The sequence below is a fragment of the Sciurus carolinensis genome, chromosome 12, assembly GCF_902686445.1.
Source record: "Sciurus carolinensis chromosome 12, mSciCar1.2, whole genome shotgun sequence".
In the NCBI taxonomy this organism is placed as follows: domain Eukaryota; kingdom Metazoa; phylum Chordata; class Mammalia; order Rodentia; family Sciuridae; genus Sciurus; species Sciurus carolinensis.
The window spans coordinates 115,276,706-115,290,261 of record NC_062224.1 but is presented as its reverse complement, the minus strand read 5'-3'; the positions used below and the strand labels follow the sequence as shown (position 1 = coordinate 115,290,261).

Genomic DNA, 13,556 nt, shown 5'->3' with positions numbered 1-13,556 from the left:
GGAGGAGCCTGTGCAGAGGCAGAAAGCTCCCTGCGAAGGCTTGGGTCCTGGCCAGTCCACTGTGGTCACAGCATCGGGCACGCTGAGCAGCGGGTGGCAGCGGGCGTTGGAAGCCAGCCGAGGCTTCATTGTGGTGGAACTGAAGCTTCAGCTAAGAAGCGTGCACGAGGCCTCCGGAGGCTGGAACGAGAGCCCATCAGCAGAGCCAGACTCTGCCGACCATGGTCCCTGTTCCAGCTGAGGGCTGCCGAGCCTTCAGAACACACTGTCCTGCTAACGGCCAAGCAAGTGGAGGAGGTGGCGCTAACTCAATGTCCTCCCTACTGTTGGGAAATCCAAGTTCACATTTGGGTTCACAGCTAGACTAAAAGATCTAAGTTCTAAATGTTCTGAAGTCCATTAAGAAAGGGACAAATGCTTTCTAAACGGTTTGAGAAGTTTAAAGGTAAAAAATTAAGCCATAAAAATGGAAGAAAATCAGAATTGATCCTTGTTGAATAGGAACAGAATAAGGTTTAAAGAAAATTAAAGAAAGAGAAATTATTAGTCTATGTTAAATTTGCTATAGAAATTTGAAAATCTAGGTTTTTTGTTTATTTGTTTTTTTTTTTCCCCCCTTTGGTACTGGGGATTAAACCCAGGGGTGCTTTACCACTGAGGAACATACCAGAGCTTTTCATTTTTTGGAGTTGCTTAGACTTTTCTAAGTTGCTGAGACTGGCCTCGAACATGCTACCCTCCTGCCTCAGCCTCCTGAGTTACTGGGATTACAGATGTGGCCACTGTGCCCACCTTTGTTTTCAAAAGAAAATAAACCAACGCTTGGCACCAAGTTTAGTGATTAAATGGTTTCATATACTTACGTTCCTCAAGGGCTGGGGATACAGCATGGTTGTAGAAACTATGCTTAGCACGAGTTAGACCCTGGATTTGATCCCCAGCACTGGAAAAAAACAAATAAAAAATAAAAGGATCCCCCAAAGATAACTGGGCAAAAAACATTACCCGACAGTTCACAAAGAAGAAAAATTCTACTAAAAACTTTTCAATGTTACCAGTAACCTAAAAAATGCCAATTATAAAGCCACAATATTCTTTGTATCTATCAAATTCAGCACAGAGTGAGCACTGTGATAGCTGCTTGCCAGATTGCTAATTGGGATAAATTCTTAGAAGCAATTTGTAACATGTACCAACAGCTTTTGGCTTGGGAATTTCACTGCACGGAATCTAAGGAAATAAAAGAAATGCAGACAATACCCACAAATATCTCCTTTACATGACAAGGAAATGTTTGAAGTAACCCAAGTGTTAAAAAACTGGGAGAGTGGTTGCAGCCCTTTGTTCTTGCCTGCTCAGTGTCCCTTCAGTTAATATAACTTCTCTTTTCCTTCCAGGAGCTCCCCTTCAAAATTCACCCAGTCCCTTTGGTTCTGGCCCATCAGAAACCCCAATCCAGAAAAGGACCTGCAATCCAGGCTTGGCCAGTGAGGGCACCAATTCCCAGACACAGAACCAGGCTCAGTCAACAAGGACACCCATTCCCAGACACAGGACCCAGGCTCAGTCAAGGAGGGCACCCATTCCCACACACAGGACCCAGGCTCAGTCAACAAGGACATCCATTCCCAGACACAGGACCCAGGCTCAGTCAAGGAGGGCACCCCACTCGCAGACATTGACTGTTTAGGAGTGGTTAGGCTCAGCTGGGAAGCATGAATCCTCTTTGCTCTACAATGGCTAACTGCAAGTACAACCAACACAGCAGAAAGTGGAGCAAAGAAATGAGGACTGAGTTCTGAAGGCAAATTTCAAGGTGGGTGAATTCCTCTTTTCTGCGTAGATTACTTTGATGGGGGTCTCTGTTTCTGTAACTAGCGGGAGTCCTGCAGAGAGGGCTCTTCCGTGGCCTGGGTGTCTGGATCCGAGGACAGACTGCGGCTGCTCTGTCACCCTCCCGAATGGTTCCTAGAAGCATGACACGCCTCCAAGAAGCGGAGTGATAGGCCATCACCATGAGCAAGACCCTGACCTGGCTCAAACTTCCCACCAAGGCAGAGACGGGAAGAAGACATGAGGTATTAGCAGCCATGTTAGCTGGTAGGATTACGAATTTTAAAATCTCATTTCCATATATAAATAAGTAAAATAGGGGTCCATTGCAACTAAACACTATTTTTTTAAATAAATCTTTTTTCATATTTTCTACACAAATATATAAGCCTTACAATTTGAAGGGGAAAAAAAAGAAAGAGGTTGATGTGTATGGAGTCAGCCCCTTGAATTCCAGAAGGACTGAAGCCGTGCTTGTCTAACAGGAAAGCTGACAGACGCCCGGCTTTGAGGAGACAGTTTGGAATTCCCCTGGGAATGCTGACCAACAGCATCTCTCAGGGAGAACACTGCGTCTTCAGCACTGAGGCTGAAGAGCAGGCCCTCAGGAGAGCAGCCTCTTCAGCGACCCGGTGACCAGCCCGAGGACGACCCCGAGGGACCACGCCCTTGACACGTACCAGCGGATCACTTGTGCAGTATTTCACCTCATCTTCCTCATCCCACAGTGGGTTCTTCTCCAACCCACTGCAAACCTGCAAGGACTTCAAGCCTGCTAGATGGCTCTTGGTCATGGTTCAGGGAGGACAAGTGGCCTTGGCCAGCAGAGTGGATGGATGGCCCAGACAAAACCTGGCAAGCTAGCCATTTGAGCTCGGAAGCCGCAGGGGGCCTCAGCTCCCCGCCCCACCGTCTTTGTTTTTTAATGTGGCGATGGGGGTGGGCCCAGGACCACACGCAGCTGGACAAATGCTTTAGCGCCGAGCTGTGTCCAGGCCCTTCGTCTGTTTGAGACAGGGTCTCACTAGGTTGCCTAGGCTGGCCTTGAGCCTGTGAGCCTCCTGCATTGCTGGGGACACAGGGTGCCACCCTCTGGCCCCTTCCTACTTGTACCTGCTCTTGATCGGGGTCTGCCTTGCTCTCCGGGCCAAGGCTCTCATCCTGTACGACACCTGTCGGGGCCAGGGCTCTGTCCTGCACAGCAGCAGAGAGGGTGCAGGCGGGAGGCCCGATGGGGAAAACGCAGGGATCTAGCAGCAGTAGCCTCGCTTGTGCCTTCTGCCCTCTCTCCAGGGTCGCCATCAAGGCCCTCCACCTCTAACCAGCCCAGGGCAATGTTCTCAGCCCTGACTGGCTCCACTGTACAGGAAACCCACATCTGCACAAAAAGTGGCCTAGGGTGCCCTCTCGTGGCCAATCGACGTAACAGCGGCACACGCCTCCAGGACACCTGCCGTGGAAACCCCGCCAGCTTCACTCTGACCTGCGCAAGGATGTGTGTTCATATGGTGCCAAACACTGAGGACAAAGCTCAGAAAGCCGGCAAAGGGGAGACCAGATGAATGCCCTGGACCCAGGCTCCAAGGCACGCTGGCACCCATGCACCTGTGGGGGAACCCGAGGCTGGCCTTGCCCAGGCCCGGACAGTGAGCCTTTGCCAGTGGGAGTGGGGCTGACTCCCCTCTGCACTGGGAACAGCCAGGGTGGCTTCAGAGTGTGCTCCACTAAAAATGCAAGAGGCTGTCAACAGAGGGCCAGGAACAGTGATAGACACCTACATCTAAGAAAGCAAGTCCTAGACGCCTTGTTAAAACTAGGCCTTCAGTTACTGAAGCTGTGAATAAGACTATTTTATTGAGTTTAATACAAATCAGCTTTTAAAACAGAAGCTGTTTGCTGGGTTTCAGTTCATTTTCTAGTTTTCAAACATGATGAATCATCTTCTTTTCTCTTTGCCACTTTTGGATTTGGCGGCTTGATGCATCTTTAAGGGAAATCTAAAACTAAATGGTGCCTTCTCTCCTGAAATGTGACTTTTCAATGCCGTCTCTTCCTCGGACAGCCTGACTCTGGAAGGCAGCTTCAGGAGCTATGCAGAGTGACCGAGGAAGCCATAGGTCACTGCCGAGACGGGATGTCCAGAGCTGTGGCAGATGGCTGGGCAGGGGGACTAACCCTGGCCAGAGCTGGTCCAGACCCGAGTCAATGCCAGTTAAAAAGAGAATAGCAGAAATACACAAAACTCCCTTCCTTCTCTCTCTTTCAATTCTATTTTAGGGCACAAAGCAGACGTGTGCTTTGGGTGGAGGAAGCTGATCATCAAATGTCTACTTAGGTGGGAAACCAAATTCAGGAAAAGTTTCTATGAATTTCCTCGGTCTAGGTAAGCGTCACTTTAAAATGTGAAAGTTTAAAATGCTCTTCGTAAGAAACAGTTTTGCCCTCTGTTGGGTCAACAGCACCTGGGACGGTCAGGACAGTCAGGTGGGTCAGCACAAGCAGGAAGTGGCCTTTGAGCTCACATTCCGGCAGGGTCACGAGGCCCCTCTAACAGGGGCCACCCCTCTGCACCAGGCACCGGTGGTTGGGAGACAGATGGGGTAAGGACACACGCCCAGCACGCAGCCGCCAGGGATAAAGGACGCAAACCAGCACCCGCAAGGCCAACGGGCCACTGGAACCTGCACTTGGTCTTCAAGGAGCTCCATTGCAAAATACTTGGAATTGATGAAACTAATTTTCTTTGATTATATGAAGGAATTCCTCCTTGAAAATGGCTTCAAAATATGGGGGAAAAAACCAATCTAGCAACCACGACTTCCAGGAAATCGAGTTTAGGTTCAACATTATTCTGTAAACAAGCAAGCAAACAAGCCAACCAGCACGTCAGAAAACCGACTTCCAGAGAAATGCTAAGCCCGTAGGTGTGCAGGAGACAGGCCAAGGAACCTCACAGGTGCCGCTCAATTCTCCATATTCCGGCTTCACCTAGAAAGGCGAAAAAGAAGAAGAACTGTCTCATTAAACTGGGTTGACAATTCTTAAAGGTCAGTTCATTCTGTGGAAGGATCATAGAAACCTGTGACCGAAAGTCTAGGATTCTGCGTAATTTCAGTCAGTCCTCACAGGAGCTCATGCCACACGCTGGCTCCGCCCCATCTGGGATGTAAAGAAGAAAATCGGCTGGGTGATGTGGCACACCCGTGGTCTCAACCACCCAGAGGCTGGGGGTGTGGCATGAGGACACAGGTTTGAGGGTAGTCTAGGCAATGTAGCAAGATCCTGTCTCAAAACAAACCATTTACAAAGACTGGTAAGCAGGGCAGCTCAGGGAAGAGCACTTGCCTGGCATGGGCAAGGCCCTGGGATCTGTCCCTCGTGTCATCAAATAAGTAAATAAATTAGCAGCTTTGCTGCCCCCAAATGTGCAATCCCAGTGGGAAGCGCACTCGTCCACAAGGCTGTTCTACAAGAGCCGGACTCGGAATTCACAAACCCGGGAGCCAAGCCCCAGGCGGCTCCATGTACAACCCTGGCAAGGTCATCGCCCAGCTCCTCAGACGCCTGTCAGTCATCATGACCAGCTCCTGCTGTGAGGCCCTCGCGGGCTCCTCAGGTGGCTGTGCACCAGCATCGCGCTGTACAGTGCGGAGAACTCAGGGACTCACGCTGGGAAGCACCAGACAGCCCGGCACCACTGCGGAAGAGCACTGTCTTCTTGGAGGGTGGACCGTTGGCCTCTTGCTGACACCCACCCTTTGAGTACTGACCATGTAACCATTCTAGAATCCTGTTCTCGAAGGCTGGCTTCACGAGTAACTCACGAGTTCAAAGCCAGCCTCAGCAAGTTAGCAAGGTCCTGAGGAACTCAGCAAGACCCTGTCTCTACATAAAATATAAAAAAGGGCTGGGGATGTGGCTCAGTGGTTGAGCACCCCTGGATTCAATCCCCACTACCCCCCCCAAAAAAAAAGCTTAATTCTATTCCATGCATTTAAAAATGTCTGTAAATACATTTTAATACAGTTGCTTTTGTAATCCTATATATTTTGTGCACTTAAAAATACTGTTCTGAGAAGGGGTCACAGGCTTCCCTGACCTGCTAAAGGGGTCTGGCCCGTGACAAAGCTAACCCCCCTTGCCTGAGAAGGCTAAGTACCTCTGTAGGGCTGCGGTATTAGGAGAAAGGTGTACAAATACTTACTGAAATGTGACGTTATAATATTCTTCAGGTGTCACTATTTTTGGCCCACCAAAGTAGTCCAGGACCCATATATTGGTTATATTCAACTTAGCAAAGAACCAGTTGTGGCTGGAAGGCCAGGTTTTCATCTCGGGGTGTCGGACGAACAATGAGTGCTTTGCAAAGTCCACTTCCGTTTCGTTCACCTAAAGGACAAATGTGGAATGAGCATTCTCGTGGCTGGGCGCTTGGAGCCTCATCTGTTAAGCACGTGTGATCGGGTGTCCTGCCAATCCCGAGAGCTTGTTCAGCCGAAATCCTGATCTTAAATTGAAGGACTCAAGCGCAAGTGAAGGGAGCGTGAGGAAGGCAGAGATCAACGAGGATCCCAGTGTTGGGGACAGCGGGTGTAAGAAGGGCCATCGCCAGCACCGGCGTTCACGGCTTAGCAGGCTCCCAGCTGCGGGTGACTGGCACAGGTACCAAAATGAGATGCTGCGGGGGCCAGAGGCAGGTACCGTGAGCACGCCCACCCCAGACCAGCACTCCCTCGTCTGGCCACTGGAGGGCACCAGGACAGACACGCGCCCACAGAGAACTTCCAGGCAGCTCAGCACCACCTGGTGCACTGTCCCCAGGCTTGACCCGACCCTCCCGGCGCCCCTCCCCACGGTCCAGATGCACTTGCAGCTTTTATTAGGGATGCTGTTCCTGCTGGCCTGCTCAACATGCTCTCCGCCCCAAGCCACGGTGAGAACGCGGGGGCCGGAGGCCAGACGCGGGGCCCCTGTACAACTCAAACCAGGGAAACCGCCCAGCTCCTTGGAGGGAGCTGCTTTCTCTGGGAGCCTTATGGTTACAAATCTGTTGGCTTCAGACAACAGTCACTTCCCTGGCGAGTGTCTTACTGGACGCCTGGAGAACAGCAACTGATGAAACTCGGAGTCCCCATGGACTACATTACGTGCTCCAACTGCACCAGCACAAAGCCACTGTGCTGTGCTCCCGAAAGGGCTCTTCTTCCACTGTCAGTGGATGGCACCCTCTGGGCCGCTCTCTCCGTGTGGACCACTCACCTTGGTCACAGCTCCTGACAGTATTATGTGAGCGCAAAGGGGGCTCTGGGGATCAAAGCCATTTTTCCTGCAAAAGTTGGTTTGTGCCAAAGACATGGTCAGCGTAGCATGTGGATTCTCCTGCAGGGACACAATGAAGACCCTCTCGTGAGAAATACAGCTCCTGAAGACATAATAAATTTCACAAGTCGCATACATAATGTCCCCAGGGCTGGAGCAGTAGGTGGCTCTTCCATGAAAGGACAGCTTGTAAAACGCCACCTTCCTCTCAGGGAAACACACGCTTGGACAGAAACTGATCCTTACCCCCCAAATGGGCCCATATTTAAAATTAAGTGACTCCATAAGAACTACTTTACTTTTTTCTTGGACTTGGAATGGGTCCATATTTGTCAGAGGAATTATAATTGCAGCACCACCCATATTTAAGGCAGATGACCGACCGCCCTGGCTGAAATACCTAAGGAGTTAAACTCTAATGCGAACCGAGCATAAAAACACCCCAGTTGCTCAACCAGCTAATTGCCTAATTTAAGCAAGAAAGTCGCTGAGTCACGCTGCTGGATATCTCACGGAGCAGAACACCATGTGACTTCAGCTGAGAAGTCCTCCTTCGGGATCCAGCAACAGCAGGGTTCTCAGACTCGAAACGTGAGGCAAGCAAAAGCCCCAACTCCTTGCCACCAGAAACCAGCTTCTGACGGCACCGCTGGCAGATGGCTGTGAACGCCACACACTGCACTCCAGACCTCCTGGCTCCTCAGCCCGGAGTGACGGTGGAGAATCCTGGCATCTCACAGGATGTCATCAGAAACAGTCATGACAGAGTCCTTGAAATCACTCAGTCAAAACGTGTGGTCTCCCGGCAATGAGGCCGGGAGCCAGAGGGGACCCAGGAGGGAGCGAGGAAGCCCCGAGACCTAAGTGGCACTCAGTGCTGCCAAACAAAGACACAGATACGTCAAAGGCAGACGTGACTCGTCACCATCAGCAGGATGACGTGCAGTCCAGGCTCAGTGCAAGGATTTGCTGGACATCAGGACAGACGTGGGAGGACGCATGAAGGTAGAGGGAAGGAAGGCGCCCAAATCACAGAACGGGCACCTGGAGGCCGATGGGGAGGCCCAGCCTGCCAGGAAGAGGCCCGGAGGGCAGGGGCAGGCAGGGCAAGGGGGCTTCCCGAGCTAAGGCGCTGGACTGTGCTCTGTAGGCCAGCGTTTGGCAGCACTTCCCCCAACCACCCTGACCAGCTCAGCAAGCTGATTCCTGGGTGCTCCCGCCGGGGGTTCCTGGCAGCAGCAGGCGGTGGGGTGCTGGGCAGGTCTCTGGGCACGGGCAGTGCTGCAGAAGTACTGCGATAAGGTGGATCCAGGGGGCAGGGTGGACAGGCAGATGACTTAAGAGCTGTTCAGTGCTTTAGGCAGGAGGAGATAAGGGCTCAGCCCAAGAGAGGCAGAAATGGATGCAGAGAAAGCAGAAGAAAAACTGGTGGGACTTTGGAACTGAGGGATTTTGGACAGGCAGTGAATTTTCCAATGTGCCCACTGAGAACATAATGGACAGAAATGCAGAACAAGGGTGGGTGGTTTCAGGAGGAAGAGGAGAACTGGATTTAAACATACTGAATTTCTAACTGTATAATCTAAGGAAGCAAAAATGAATAGCAAGCATTAGGAATGGGGAACTTAGAAGAGGTCAGAAACACAAAATTTGGAGGTAATCTTAGTAAGAGGAAGTGAAGCCACAAGAATGCATATCTATGATCAAGAATCATGAGAACAGAGGGGTAAGAATTAACTTTGGGAGATACTTATTTTTAGGGAATCAAAAAAAAAAAAAAAAATCAGGAGTGCCCAGAAACTGGAAGGTCATATCACAAGAGAAGAATGTCAAGAAGAAAGGGAGGCCAATAGTCTTGAGGTTTTGGTGCCAAGAATCAAACCCCAAGATTTCATTTCTGACTCTGGTCCTGCAACCTAACTTGGTAACATTACCACCAACATTAGCAGCACGTTCCTACAAACATTTACTATCCAAAACTGCCACAAAGGAAAGGCAGATCAAAGGTGCATGCTGGTGGTGAGTACCTCTGAACCATGCAACCTGTCCCCGAGTTTCAGAAGACAGGCATTTTACACACGAGACGTGGCCCCAAACCTGGGTCCTCTTGTTCCTCCAGAATCACTTCACTCCCTCCCCGGGAAGAAGTGCATCCTGGTGGTCAGGAGGGAACACAGAGCAGAAACAAACTCTGTTTAACTGATGGGATCAATCAGACACATTCTGACACAGCCACATCTCTCTGCGGTCCCATCTGATGGCCTTCGCTGGCTGGTCCCGCCAGACCCTGCGCCTCTGAGTCTTCTCTAATGGTCGATACTGGCACTCCGCAGTCAGCTCACAGGTTTAACCACAACCACGTCCAGTTATGGGGCTCAGTCTCCCCATGCCCCTTAGAATAATCAGCAGGGATTTGGGGGTGGGGGCGGAGTGGGTGTTATTTTAGAATAAAATGTATTTTCAATTAAATACTTTGGCAGCGCATTTTTAAGTCTCCCCAAGTCACTGTGATTTGCAGCCAAGTTGCGCCTCACTGATGGAGTGAGAGTCTGCCCGGCGCCAAGGCCTCCAGGAAGGGGTGGGCTGGGGACGAGAAGGTGGCACGCTGGAAGGATGTGCCTCGACTGAAGCAGCAGCTCCTTCTGGTTTTGCTCAGAAAATCTAGGCCCTCAGGGTCGCTAGAGCTTCCGGATTTCCAAGAGAAGTCAGTGATTTAGACTGTTAAGTAAAACCTCAATTTAAAAAGGTGTGGAACTAACTGACACTTAATTTAAAACAAAACAGAACTCTGTGTGGGCTGAAGAAAATTGGTCTGGGGCCATATTCAGTTCATGGGTACCGGTCTGAAGCCTTGGGTCCACCTGCCTTCAAACTACAGGCTGTTCACTTATCTAAGCTGCAAGTTCTGCATTTGCAGAACAGGGATAATAACACCTACATCAAAGATTTATTAGAAGAGACAAGGAAAAGAAAATGAATGGAACTTGAAGGTCAGTCTGGTGTATGGCAGGTGCTTAATTAAACATCAGTTTCTTCCACCTCTCTTTTGGTGATGGCAAACCCAGACCTGGTTGTGAAATGAAATTATAAAAATGTCATGGTAAGGAGCCAAGGCCTGGGGAAGGTCAGTTCCCCCCCCCCTCCCAGCAATTCTCCAGGAAGCCCACTCACTCATGGGTCCCTACCTTTTGGATTGTAAACCACTACCCTGGAGTCTGACCACTCCCTCCTGATAGGTAAACAGCCCTGCGCCAGGCTTCCAGGGCTAGAGAGGCCTGTGGAAGGAGCCTTTCTTCTTACCTGTTCTGTGGGCATGCTTTACCTTAGAGATCCGCCAAGGCCTTCAGCTACGTATTAGGATTTTTTTTTTTTTAAGAGGAAAAAGGCTCCAATGGTAGGATAGGTCTAAGATGATGCCAAATAACCATAGATGCTGTGAGAAACTGGATCAGGGCTCAGAACTGGGAGTTTGTTTTCCTCTGCTGCTTCTTGACCTGTTTTCGGGAAAACTTTGTCGATAATGTACTTTTCCAGTTAACCTGAAATCTGAGATCTGGTCAAAAGAACCCTGCTGAAATCAGACTCCATTCCTGGGCTTTGCTGCTGTGAGCTCGCCCACGGGGCAGCAGAGGTCCACCACAGCGGTAAGCTCTGCCCAGCCCTGGAAGGTGGCAAAGGGAGAGGAGGCCGCTGCGGGCCGGAGGCCTAAAGCTTGCAACAATCCCTACTCATCTACGACGCTGTGCGGGGCTTCTTACAGCTGAAGGGGAAGCCTCCACTCAGGAGGAGGGCCCCGAAGTCATCTGCAAAATGCTCACCTACCCAACGATCTCTGAGCCCCATAAAACCGCTAAATAGGAGCTCGGTTAATGAAGTCACCAAGGGGACTCGGCACTCAGGGCAAGGCGTCCTCCAGGTCCCAGCAAAGAACGCACCCGCTTCTTCGCCCCGCGGGACGTTCCTGTGCCTGGCCGCCCGGGATGCTGCACGGCCCGCCCGCCACGCGGGGCAGAAGAGGCAGCGCCAGGCTGTCCCCTCGGCGAGGGTGGGCGCCCCGCTCACCTGCAGGTTGTGGGCGGAGAGCTGCAGCGGGCTCAGGTAGAAGTAGGGCACGCCGCTGCCCGCGCCCGGGGGCCCGTCGCTGAGCGAGAGCACGTCGGCGAAGGGCCCGCCGCGCACCGCCTCCAGCGTGGCGGTGGTGGCCAGCGCGCCCCAGTCGCAGACGTGCGTCACGAAGCGGGCCACGCGCGCCGCGTCCTCGCGGGGCGGCAGCGGCGGCAACCGCGCAGCCGCGTCCCAGTCCCCGTGGTCCCGGCCACCGCGGCCCCACGCCGGCGACACTAGCAGCGCCAGCAGCGCGGGCGCCAGCAGGGCGGCCAGCAGGGCGCGCGCGGAGCCGCGGGCATGTCCGGCCATGGCCTTGGTCGCAGCGGGTCCGTGGCCTCCCCGGCCGCCCGGGTGGCCCTGCGCTCGGCCCCGCCCCGCAGCAGGCCCCGCCCCGGGGCCAATCGCAGCGCCGCAGGCCGAGGGGCGGGGCGCGGGCGGTCGCGACGGGTGCTGGTTGCGCGTCGCTCACCGACGGATGAGCCGGTCCGGGAGGGTTCGGCCGCCGCCTCCGCCGCGCGCCCGGGAGACGGGACTTCCCGCGCACGCCCACCCGCTCTTCAGAACGTGGCCAGTGGACGCCTGGTCTCCGCGCCTCCTGTTCACCACCGCCTGCTCCACGGAGCGGCCAGGCGCCCAGCGGGGAAGGGCGGGAAGCCCCAAGGTGCAAGACCCAGGAGAGTCTCGGGTAGAGACACCAGGAAGTGTCGCTCTCAGTGCCCACATTTGAACCCCCCGCTTGGGACCTGTTAAGTCATCGGGCTTGGGGTCAGTGGTTTCACCACTGTTGCCCTCGCGGACCCTCCCTGCCCCCGGGAAGGGGCATTTCCTTTTGCTACTTCTGGGGAGAGCGCTCTGAGTGCGCCCTCTTCGTTCTGCTGTGCTGGGAATTGGTAAATAGGTTCACGCCACCGGGTCCGCACTCTGTATAATTTTAAGCCTTGGTCACAGCTGTTCAGAGAGTTTATCTTTTGGGCCTGGCCCCAAGCCCTCTATTGTTGTAAAGCTGGCGTGGGACTGCGGGTGCAGGAGTTGATCATCTTGTAAATCTGGCTCAGGCGGAAAGCTGGCCCTCTGAGGGGAGGTGTTTAGCAAAACTAGTTTCGCTCAGCTGCTGAGCCAGTCACGTGAAGAGGTGTGGGCAGCAGGTGCGCCAGCCACAGTCCCACTTGTCTTACACCTGGTCTTCTGTGTTCTGCCAACTTAGGCTTCCCGGCAGAACTTGTGTATCTGGAACAAGATTCTCAACTGTGAACAGGAGTCTCCAGTGCCCTCTGATGGCCAAGGAAAGTAACACACGCAGGTTTCCACATTGAACCAAGAGACGCGAACAGCCCCGAGTCAATGTGCTACTTTGTAAGGATTGAATTTGGAAGAATTACTGCTTGCATACAAAATAACAAGAAGCCTGTTACAGCTCCATGACACAGCAGGTGCCCAGCACTGGGTCTCTTGCATCCCAGCGTGAGAGTGGTTCTGCAGACCCTCCAGCTTCAGGCTCCTCTCCTCAGCGTTTCCCTACTCTTGCTGTTCCCCAGGCCCGAGTGCTCTACCTTGGCTACTGGCATGACTATCTTTCTCCCATTCAGATCTTTTTGAACTTCACACTTCAGAAGTACCTCTTTCTCTTTCTAGGTGGCCTTGTTCCTGTCCATCACAGCCCTGCTTTTGGCTTCAGAACTATGAATTAAGTCTTTAATAGCTCTGTTTATTTAGTTAACTTCTTGTTAATTGTCTCCACTGCTGGAATGGAAGCAGGGGAGCAGGTATGCTGTCTGTCTTGTCCGCCACCAAATCCCTGTGCATACAGTGGGCACTCAATAAACACTTGTGGAATGGCCACCTGACTTAATGAACAACAGCTAATGGAATTATTTGCACACAGAGCTGTATAAAATCAACAACAAGAAGTGAGGCCCACTGTGTAACAGCCGGGTACTTTAGTGAGGCCGACTGCGTAACAGCTGGGTGCTTTAGCTCTTTACAAGCAAGCCGCCCTCCTTGGAGCCCTGGGGAAAACCTTAGGCCAGCAGCGGCTGAAGTTGTCATTCCAGCTCTGCGCCCCAACTGCATCTATCTGAACAGCCCCAGTGAGCCCTGCCCGCCACAGTGTTACCAAGCCAAGCCAGGGAACCTGCCTAGTCCTGGTTTAACCCACAGGACAAGCCAACAACGTAGAAAGGAACACTGAACTTTCCACAAGGGGTCACAATTCAGGAAACAAAAGCCAGGAGATGTACACAGGTAGATGGAGCTAGGCCTTGCTGGCCAGGGAACATCAGTTTCAGCTTCTGTGGCGC

At 52.5% G+C, this 13,556-nt stretch overlaps 1 protein-coding gene across 2 annotated transcripts; it reads right to left on the bottom strand.

The window, feature by feature from the left end:
- Nucleotides 1-3,653: 3,653 nt before the first annotated feature.
- Nucleotides 3,654-11,634, bottom strand: Creg1 (cellular repressor of E1A stimulated genes 1). 2 transcript variants are annotated; one of them, XM_047521409.1, is made up of 4 exons: nt 11,215-11,632; nt 7,093-7,212; nt 6,038-6,222; nt 3,654-4,821 (listed from the first exon to the last, which is right to left on the bottom strand). In XM_047521409.1, exons 1-4 carry the CDS (start codon nt 11,566-11,568, stop codon nt 4,818-4,820), a joined length of 663 nt encoding a protein of 220 aa, XP_047377365.1. In that variant the 5' UTR covers nt 11,569-11,632; the 3' UTR covers nt 3,654-4,817. The 2 variants fall into 2 exon arrangements, with proteins under 2 accessions (XP_047377365.1, XP_047377366.1); XM_047521410.1 differs by lacking the exon at nt 3,654-4,821 and having other exon boundaries at nt 6,034-6,222; nt 11,215-11,634.
- Between the last annotated feature and the right edge of the window lie 1,922 nt (nt 11,635-13,556).

Bases quoted from the DNA above. Each gene is read 5' to 3' on its own strand.
- Creg1 (XM_047521410.1), bottom strand. From the start codon at position 11,568: ATGGCCGGACATGCCCGCGGCTCCGCGCGCGCCCTGCTGGCCGCCCTG. The intron at 7,213-11,214 runs GTGAGCGGGGCG...GTGTCCCTGCAG, and splicing joins TCTCCGCCCACAACCTGCAG to GAGAATCCACATGCTACGCT. The intron at 6,223-7,092 runs GTGAGTGGTCCA...TTTGTCCTTTAG, and splicing joins TGTCAGGAGCTGTGACCAAG to GTGAACGAAACGGAAGTGGA.